Source organism: Condylura cristata, unplaced genomic scaffold, assembly GCF_000260355.1.
Source record: "Condylura cristata isolate star-nosed mole 26May11 unplaced genomic scaffold, ConCri1.0 scaffold00006, whole genome shotgun sequence".
In the NCBI taxonomy this organism is placed as follows: Eukaryota; Metazoa; Chordata; class Mammalia; order Eulipotyphla; family Talpidae; genus Condylura; species Condylura cristata.
This window is the reverse complement of record NW_004567107.1, coordinates 25,972,218-25,982,328: the sequence shown is the minus strand read 5'-3', so window position 1 is coordinate 25,982,328 and position 10,111 is coordinate 25,972,218. Positions and strand designations below refer to the sequence as shown.

The 10,111-nt window shown below is 39.5% G+C and overlaps 2 protein-coding genes across 4 annotated transcripts in view; one reads left to right on the top strand and one right to left on the bottom strand.

The window, feature by feature from the left end:
- The window catches only part of TRMT10B (tRNA methyltransferase 10 homolog B (S. cerevisiae)), a 15,343-nt gene extending 10,644 nt beyond the window's left edge, over positions 1–4,699 (top strand). Inside the window, exons 5-6 of one of the 3 annotated variants that reach the window (XM_012721618.1) lie at positions 2,479–2,602; positions 3,298–4,699. In XM_012721618.1, coding sequence (XP_012577072.1) covers positions 2,479–2,602; positions 3,298–3,404 — 231 coding nt within the window. In that variant the 3' untranslated portion in view covers positions 3,405–4,699. Of the gene's footprint in view, positions 1–2,478; positions 2,938–3,297 lie in introns of those variants that run through there. The other 2 variants (XM_004677977.2, XM_012721617.1) reach the window with 2 other exon arrangements.
- A 336-nt stretch (positions 4,700–5,035) lies between these two features.
- EXOSC3 (exosome component 3) lies at positions 5,036–9,401 on the bottom strand. The gene is made up of 4 exons (XM_004677501.2): positions 9,057–9,401; positions 8,247–8,396; positions 6,282–6,433; positions 5,036–5,574 (listed from the first exon to the last, which is right to left on the bottom strand). Exons 1-4 carry the CDS (start codon positions 9,378–9,380, stop codon positions 5,373–5,375), a joined length of 828 nt encoding a protein of 275 aa, XP_004677558.1. The 5' UTR covers positions 9,381–9,401; the 3' UTR covers positions 5,036–5,372.
- Between the last annotated feature and the right edge of the window lie 710 nt (positions 9,402–10,111).

Here is a 10,111-nt window from a genome sequence, read left to right as displayed (position 1 = left end):
AGGGAGGGAAATGCACGGGACTATGGTGGTGGCACAGGGGTGATTTGGTGATGGGAAACCCGTGGGGATTACAAATGAGATGAAAAAAAAAAATGTGAAAAATGATGTAAAAATAAACTTTTTAATAAAAAAAAAAATATACCCACAAACACAAAATGATATATGTAAATAATAGTTTTACATATATAGTTATATATAGTTAAAGTATAGTTTACATATATTAGTTATAGTTTATTTTTACATCATTTTGTGTTTGTGGGTATATTCTTTATGCACGTATACATATAAAAATATTTTTATACATATATTTTGTTTTCATATATGTATGAGGTAAACATTTATTACAGATAATACTTAGCTAAATTGCATTTATTCTAAAAAGGTCAATGTTCTGTGATTCTGTAGTAATAACTTAAGAAAAAAATGGAGGTTACTCTTAGAAAAAATGCCAGCTTGTAAATGAGAAATTGCATAATGGAATAAAAAAGTAATCATTGTTTAAGGGAACTGATTGAGCAGAACACTGTAGGGAAAGTAATTTTTCCTGTGTTCTCAAAAATATCACCCCACAAATTGCAAAGGCAGTGAACATCCTAATCAAATGGCTAAACTTAGAAACACCAATAGTGACATTAGGTGTTCCCTCATGTGATGGAATTTTACCTATGAAGTATTTATACTGGAAAATCTTTAAACAGTATTAAATCACAAGAAGTCAAATACAGGATGAGAGACATTTTACAAGACCACTGGACTGAATATTTAGAAAATAAATTCAGTGGAAGTTAAAATAGTCAGGGAACTATTTTAGATAAAAAAGACATAAGCAATTGTAGTCTCCCATAGCAGAGTTAACAGCCCCCTTTTTTGAGGCAGAAAATTCTAGAGGAGCAATGTACATTGTTCTCCTTTATTTCCCCACCAATATTTAAACTGAAAAAGAGGGCCTCTTTGATGATAGGGTTTGTCTGAAAAGGAACTGGCACAACATGTCCAGGATATTTTGGTGGTTACTAGAGTGTTCTTCACAGAAATATGTTAAGAACAAGTAGATTTTCTCAGAACAGAACTAGATTTTAAATTCCTCTATAGCAAATCAGTCTATTAACTTTGAATTCTGTAATCAAATTCAGAACGATTGTAAAGGGCTAAGACTTAAAAAAGAACACAAATAACCATCACTTACAAATGCAAAGGAGTGTTATTCTTCATAGATGGGTTTTTTGAGTAGCTGTACCCACATCCCATGTGAACTGCATCACTTAAAATATTCTTGGAAGTTCTCACTTGGAAATGTATTTCATGTGAATCTGAAGGACCAGGTAGCTCAGTGTTGCAACACAGGTGTTAGGGTTGCTCCATGCTGTTCCTGTTGGTTAGCCCACACTCAAAACTAAGTCCATAGTCAAGGAAGAGTTGAGAGAATTGAGACTATCAGTCTGGAGATGAGAGGATCCACGGGGACACAATTACTGCCTTCAGATATCTGAGTGGCCATCTGAGAAGGGCCATTGAATTTTCTGGGTCTGGCCTAGGGGGAATAGACCTAAGACAAAGGAGTGAAATCTCAGGAAAAATAAATTTGCTCAATATCAGGAAGAATTTCCTATTAAATGATACTTGGAGTGGGTTTTCCCAAGAGGCATGAACTCCCTATCACAAGGTTTATCAGACACCAGATGGTCACTTGGGAGAGAGTGGCAGAAGACAAACATTAGGTGGGTGGCTAGGTTAGCTAACTATTGATGTTCTTTTCAAGCCCAGTCTTAATTATCCCAGTAATCCAAGCCCTTTTCTTTAGGCCTAAAATCATAAATAGGTAGAAAAATTTCCCAGAGCTTATTATAAGGTAGCAAATGTAAGTTAAACTTCAGTTTATGATTCAGGGATAGCTTTAAAGGACATCGATTTTGAACTTTTACAGTGGCAAACATTATGATGAGTTCCTGTGTCTCCTTCCTGCAGTTTTTAGAGCCCTTCCTTTTAAATTGGGCTGTGTATTCTCACACCTTAATGCTTTCGTTGCAAGTGGGGTATCTGACTGTCATCCTTATCTCGTTTGCTGCTACCATTTGAGCTGAAAACTCCAGCTATCCAGAATTGGGCCTCACTGATTTAGGGCCAGATAGTATTCTCTGACTGATTAAACTACTTGGACTTTTTGGATATAGATTGTAGTTGCAAGCATACCTCTTTTTATATATTCTTGGTTTTAAGTAATGAGAAGCTAGTGGATAAAAGACCCCCAAATAAGTGAAGTATTAATACACAAATCACTGCTTAACTTGAAACAAGTAAATGCTCTTATCTGCCGTTTCTTCCATTCTCCTGTTGCCTACTTTTAGTGCATTTATCATTTAATTAAGATTACAGACAGGCGTAGTACTACAGTAAATGAGAATGCTCACAATTTGCATTCATATAACAGTATGTTTGCACATTAATTTTATAAGAAAAATTCTTAACTTTGATTTACAGAAGGTGACATTCCAAAAGGCCGTAGCACACTCTGTCAAGACGGCCCGCTTGCCAATCCAGGAATACATGGTCAGACGCCAGAATGGAAAAAATTATCATTCAGAGATACTGGCCATCAATCAAGGTACTGTTGACATGGCCCACAACCAGCATGTGTTTGTTCTAAGGCTGCTTCTTTGCACTCTGTTTATATATAAATTGCCCTTGATGAGGTCTGTGACTGATTGCTTGGACTTTACTGTGTGATCCTGTGACATGTCTTCTGACCACATGGAGGCATTATTCATTCTTTCTTGTTCTTTGATACAGTTGAAATTGGCCTTCTGGCCTAGAATGTCTGCTTTTAACCCACCCAAGAATTCCTATTTGTCCTTTAAGATTCAGTTTAGGGACATGCTGATTTTTATTTGCTTTTGGTTAACCATTTTGTTGTTGTTGTTGTTTATTTGTTTTTTCTTGTTCCCCTACCTTTTTGGTTTTATTTTTCTTTGTATTTTTCTTTCTAATTTTTAAATATTCCAACAACTTCATGGATTCTCTCCTCCCCATCTCAGGCAATTTTGGGGTACATTCTTTGTCTTCCCACTGCATAGTGCTCCAGTTTGGATTATTCATTCATGGGCTTCTATCTCTTGATGTAGGCTGCATTTCTGTGGCCAGGCAATGCCTTTATCTTGCCTCTTTTCTACCCAGGATCTCATAGTACCATAGTAGGTTTGTTGAGTGAAATATTCCAGAATACCCATTTCCCTCATTAGTCATGTACTAGTTCCCTTTTCCCTGTGTGGTCATCATGTTTTCTGTTTACCTTTTTAATAGTGTTTGATATCCTGTCTACTTACTTTGAAACTCAAAACTGGCCTGAAGCATTGAAGAAGGGAGTTTCTTGCAGAAAAGGCTATGTTCTTCAGAACTCAGTGGCATGATGGACAGTCTAAGATCACAAGTACATGTGGCGAAATTGCTGCAGAGGCCTTGACCAAGAAACAGAGCAGAGGGTAGCAATGGGACACACTTGCCTTTGACATCTTGGGTCTTCAGGAGCAAACAAGTTACTAATAACAAGGGACCACATTTTATGCCCTACTGTATCTCCCAGAGTGCCTGGCCCACGGAAAGTGCCCAGATACCTGTTGACTAAGAAAAAGTTTACATAACAACGAATTAACCCTAAAACAACATGGCTTTGGATGTGTTAATTCATTTTTTTTATATGTATTTGTGGAAAGCTGTCTCTTTGTATAGTCATCATTACATTGAGTTTAATTCACACTGACACCATAAAGTTACAAACTTTCTCCAATCTCCTCTGATCATGCCAACTTCTCCAAACTCAGGTATGCACTGTGTTAAGCCCTAGCCCTGGTTTATACCCCATAGTACTTTCTTGCAGCCTCTGGTTCCCGCCCTGTTCTCCCTTGTTCTAAGAAAGTGTATGGCTTTATTATTTCTGATGGCTGCCTCCTTTATGATAGTGTCTTTGTATCCATTTGAACCTTGTATATTCTTCAGACATGTTTATAATAAACAGGTCAAATTGAAAAGCAGATACACAGTATTTTCTTTTTTTAAATGGCTGAAAAATACATTACCTCTGATGGTAGCATGGTTGATAACCTCTTACTACACAAATCTCAGTGATCCCTCTTTGCTTGTGTCCTAGTTAGACAAAGTTGCTTCAATTACTTAGGATAGTTTGGTTAGTAAACTTGATATCTAAGCTGCCACCAAGTTCAGAAAATGTATTCTGTATCTCAAGAAAAAAAGTCTGCTCTGTCCCCTCCCTGTCACAATTTAATCCCTCCAGAGCTGTGATCACTTTTAATTTTCTTCTTATTTAAGAACAGCCCCTTCTTTAGCCTTTATCATATCAATGCTGATAAACTTGCCAGTCAAAAGAGCCCCTCTATTAATGGTTTCAGGGGGTTGCAATGCTCACATTCTCAGGAATGTCTTTGAACTTAGAACCATTAGCTTACATCATTTGTCAGGCTTCACTTTGACCTCTAAAGACTTTGTTTAAAATGCCAAATAGCATGGAAGAATATCCTTTCGTATCAAAGGGTAAGATCTCAAAAAATTTTTCAAGAACCTAGGCAGGTAAAATTTTTGCTGGCTACTAGGAAATGACCTTGGCAAATTTAAGATTTGACTGGACATGAAGATCCAACAATTATTTATAGATAAGTGTTGTTTACAGAGCAACATAAACTGGACATAACTCAAAAAACTGGACATATCCTGTAAGGTGAAAATAAAATACAACTACTGAATTTTCAATAGAGGTCAAAATTGATGTACTGAATGTTATCTGAAATGAACAAAATAGCATATAAAATATGACCCTCTAATTCCAATTTGAAAAACAAATTACTATAAAGTGGTTGATAATGAAGCCAAGTTAAAAGTCTGCCTATTTCAACAGGAAGATTAAGTGCCTTTTGCAGAGTTAGAATAAGTGAGTTCATCTATGCAGAAAACTTGGAACAATATTTAGTACACAACAAAGTCACTGTGGCGGTTAGCTGTTACCCACTAAATAATAGGATTACAGACAGGTTTTGCCTTTCTTGTGCTTTTTTATGTGTTCTACATTTGCTTTAGTGAACATGTTTTACTATTATCAAAAAAATTTATTTTAATGCTGCCAGTTTATTGTAGCAGCTATCCTCTAGCAAAACTAAGGGAGGTTAACTTTAGTAAGCTTTATTGTAAAAAACAAACAAAAAATATACATCATGTTTTACTCACCTACAAAAAATGGGGGGCAACCAATACTTTTTAGTAAAAATTTTAGGAGTCCTGTCTTCAGCAGATTTAATAGGGAGAGGTTCACCTGAAAAAAAATTTCCCCAGGTAACCCACAGTTTCTTGCTTCAAAAAGTCCACACAGATCAACTTTCTGCCAATCTGGAAAAGATTTGTTTCCTTTGATCTGCTGTCATATGTTCACAAGCTTCTAAAATGTTTGCCAAAATTAAAGTCTGCTGAATAGTTTTTGCCTTAACCCATATTCTTCCATTCATTCCAAAAACAATCTCCAGTGGGTAGAGTTTTCCTACCTCCTGCAGGATTTCACAGTCTGGTGCTAGTAGCCTGGTGAAGAAGAAAATGAAATTTAATAAAAAGTGTAAGTGTGGTCTGTTTTTCCTTTTCCAGTTATCCCGTTTTTCAAAGCCCCACCAGTATCATTCCAGAATCAAGGTACATGCCATCTGTCCTTTCTTCCAAGCAGCGTTATACTTGCCACTTATCAGAGCTCACAACAGTGTACTATCTTCTACAAAGATAAGCCCCTGGTGTCACCAACTTGACAAAAAGTTCTGTTATGTTTTTGTCAAAGAACAACATTCATCTACATAAGAGCACCTTAATTCTAGACTTTAGAAATAGCTATTTTAAGCTCTGTGGAAAAAAAAAAACTTTATTTTCTGCTTTATTTTCTGAAGTTATCAAGGTATTTAAAGAGGCCATGTTAACTACTTTGAGTCTCAAAGGTTAATAACATACTGCTCATCTCCTAAACTGACTCTCCAAAACTACAGAAAAAGTAGCAAGAAGAGATGCAAGATAGCTCTGAATCTCAGTAGCTCTAGATGTAAAAGCTTTTAGTAGGCATAGTTTTGGGGAGGTAAAGGATGAGATTATGCATGGGTTTACTATTGTTCTAAAATGGATACTGATTTCAACTTTAAGGGGATTTATACACTGACAAAACAATCTAAATTCCAAAGATTAGTCAACTTTCTAAAACAGGCTAATTATAAAAGAAGACAGATAAGCCAGAAGACATTAGAACTTACTTTCGAATTAAGCCTAAAGTCACTTTAAAAAGCAGACCATCCTGTCCAATCACACCCATTCCATTAGCTCGTCCACAGCTGTCAATACAGACCATTTCTGGTTCCATATCTTTGTTAGCAACCACAAACTGGCCATAGATGAGATCTCCAACCTACAATGATAATTAAAAACAGTTCATTTCCTCTAAGCAAACCATTCTATGATGCTGTTTTGGTTCTTTCCCATAGGGAATAATGTCAGCCACCTACAGTTCTGTGACTAAGAAACTCACTATACACCAGGAAGTCCCCGTCACTCTATAGCTGACTTAAAAAGAAGGCAAAATCAACACTGTACTCCCGGCCCTTCACCCACTAGGAAATCCACAGACTGGCCGCCATCCAAAGCCAGAGAACATGCTGGCCATTACCCACATGCAGTTATTTAAACACATTTAATTTAAATTAGATATTTAAAATCACCTCTTCTGATGCATTAGCCACATCTCAGGCATTCAACACCCACCTGGTGCTAGAGGCTACTATGCCAGTGAGTGAAGGTACAAAACATAAGCATCACCACAGGAAGTTTATTAGATAGCACTGCCTTAAGAAATTACAGGATGGACTGATAGAAGAAAATAGCTGGCAAAAAAATTATTCAAAGTACAAGGGAACAATGGTAATTCATTGGCACTTCTCAGTATAAGATTTACTTAACAAATTTCAGATGAAACTAAGGAAATGGAGAGTGTACTTGTTCTGTTAAGTACCAACTGTTGATGACTATAGTAACTAGAAACAAAGAATTCTGTTTTTCAGAAGCATTTGGTCTCAGTGGGTAAAGGGATGTATAAATAAACAATAAACTTCATTCAAGGCTAAATCCAATAGGTACTGGAGCAAAGCTACCACTTGACTTGGTCCACAGTGACTGAAACTATAAACTATTATTTTGTTTAAAAAGTGCTTTTTATGAGGGAAAAAAAAAGCGACTGAACCTTACTAATGGTTTTACAGAGCCTACGGTGTTTACCCTGGGTTTTGAAATATAAGCATATGCACCACAGACTAAGACAGAGGTGAAACAATCCAGAGGGAACAGCATGAGCAAGAGTAAAAGGGCAGAAATCGTGACCAGTAATGCTGTTAAGCTGGCATGGCTCAAACATGGCTGCGTGGAGGACATGATTATAGATAAGGGAAGATCTATGGAGTATGAGCAAGAATATATGTAGGCTTCAATAAGCTGTTGTTTTTGTTTTTTCCCTGAGAAAGGAGAGTGGGTGAGGCTATCAACTCAATATTAAAGCTAGGAGGGGGAACAACAGTACTGGCAGAGATGCTTGAGTCACTGACTCAGTCTGTAGTAGCTATGGACCAAGTCAAGTGGCATCTAAGGCCTGGGGAACATAAGGAAGATCTGAGATGGAATCAATAAGGTCATGCCACTAAAGACACTAGACAAGTGAGACGGGGTAAATTTCTGGCTTGGGAGGACAGGAAGAGCGGCTAATGTTACCTAAATTGCCCAAATTAAACACTTGAAGTAACTAGATCGCCCCCCTGTCAGTTCCAAGGGACTGTTGGGAAACAAAATGATTTGACTTAAGTGAGATACTATTGCTAGAAGGAAGAGTGGCTGATAGGGCAATTTGCATTTTCTCTCCTTGCACCTATGGCTTGTTTACTTATTTGTACGATGGCTGTGGATGTAACAAATAACAATGGACAGAAATAATGGTTCAACTCAGTAGAAAGGAAACATCCCCCAGTGCAGCAAATTTAAAGGGCACAGCTTTGACCCCATGTAGGCAGAGGAAGGCATTTTGGACCCTGGAGAAACCACACAGATGCTTGAAGAGTATCCTACAGAAATGGAAAGTAGGTCATGCTCTAAAGACAATTCAGGTAACATTCTGGATATTTAAATGTTTCTAGGTATCAGTATGATTTTCTTTGGAAATCAAAGATTCCCATTATTACCTGTACATTGGGTCTGTTTCTTTTAGTGGCACCTTCAAATGCCAAGTAAGACAAAGAAGCTGGCTCACTCCCTCCAACGTCAACTTTGAAAATATCTCCAGACTTGGCTGTCACTATGCCAATCACATGGTCTCCTTTCACCGGGACATACTATAAAACAGAATGAGGAAAATCATAATGACAAACATTTCCAAGATATCTTGAAAAATACATTAACAAAGTCCTTAGTGTTGACTTAGTTTTAACGTTAAGACAACAATTCTTGCAACAAACTTAATACGCCACTTTCAATAAGAGAAAAACAATCTATCACGGCCTCTAGTAAGCCAATGTTCCCTTGAACCAATATCCCGTATTTATTCAGTCTCCTTATCAGGAAGTTTCTAGCTTTGCTTGAACATTAGTGGCACCGGGGGTCCTTAAAGCCAAGTAAAGTCATTTAATTGTTAGCCATTTTTCCTGTGTGAAAGGTTTTTCTTACTCTTAAGAGAAACAATTTGCCATAACATCCATCGAGCCTGGCTCTGCTCTTTGGGACCACAAAAAATGACCCTGGTGCTTCCTGGCCTTAGGAGTTTTGAAGACTACGATCATGTCCCACCTATCCTCCATTATCCCTTATGCAGACATTCCCAGCCTTTCACTCCGGGTCACCCTTCTCGGGTACGTTCAGTTGTCACGGTCCGCCTAAAGGAGCCGCACAGGTGGGCACGACTAGTGTGGCTGTAGGTTAACTGCACTAGGGGCCACCCCGCCTTTTCCCAGAAGTGTTCCAAGGCGGGGATAACAATCTCAACAATCGCAGCTCACCCGCTTCTGCTGCGAATCCACCCAGTAAACGCCACCGCCGCCACCGCCGCCGGGTTCCTTGTGACGGAGGCGGCCGCATTTGGTGACCAGCAGGCGGTCGCCACTGCGCCGCAAGCCGGGACCGCACACAACGCGCACTCGGGAGCGGGGCCCGGCATTCAGGCGCAACGGTCTCTCCCCAGCGCCTCCCGGGCCGTCGGCGTCCTCCTGCTCCGGCAGCAGCAGCTCCTCACCCGGGAGCACCACCTGGTCTAGAACTGTGCGCGCCGCCCGCGCCCTGTCACGGGCGACGGATTCGGTGGGGGCAGTAGCCGCCTCACTCATGGCGTGCGCCACCACACACGGCTTCCGGCTTCTGATACGTCTCCGTTTCCGGTTTCTGCTTCCGTCTCCGCATCCAATCGCCGGCCAGCCCACGGATTTCCGTTTCCGGCAGTAGCTGTCTGAAGGACTAGAACCGACTTCTATGAAAGCCCGAAAACTGCCAGCTAAGGCGGTGCGTCTAGCCGACGATTTATCCTGAACTCTGCTTGCAGGGCGCGAAGAGAAACACGCGGCTTGAGCCTCCACTTCCGGTGCTTGGGTGGTGACGCGCTCCTGGGGAACGCGGTGACAGAGCTGTGAGAGCTTCTGGAACTGGCGACTACCGACCCCGCCCTCAGAAAACCTGATTGTTGCTAGGGGAACTGCCTCCTCATTTTGTGGAAAACAGAAAAGAAAACGTAGTCTTGTTCCGTTCTCTTCCTCCCCACACTGTTAACTTGTTCTTATTCTGAGTAGCTCAATGAGTAATACCGGATGAATGAAGGTTGATATTTTAGTGTGTATATTTCCTCCAGACTGTTTTTCCCCCCTGCACACATTACTTGCCCCCACCCTCTTTTCTATTTTATTTTATTTTTCTTTTACATAATTGGCGCTAGCCCTGCCTGGTCTAGGACAATCAATAGTACTTAAATCCTTGCCGCTACTTTATCTAACTCATTTCAGTTGCTCTTGTGAGCAGCAGCTAACTTACAAATCCAAATCATTTCAGAGTTTTGCTCTATTAAGTT

Coding starts and splice junctions, on each gene's coding strand:
- EXOSC3 (XM_004677501.2), bottom strand. CDS start 9,380: ATGAGTGAGGCGGCTACTGCCCCCACCGAATCCGTCGCCCGTGACAGG. Junction 8,397..9,056: donor TGGATTCGCAGCAGAAGCGG/GTGAGCTGCGAT, acceptor TCTGTTTTATAG/TATGTCCCGGTGAAAGGAGA. Junction 6,434..8,246: donor GAAACAGACCCAATGTACAG/GTAATAATGGGA, acceptor TTATCATTGTAG/GTTGGAGATCTCATCTATGG.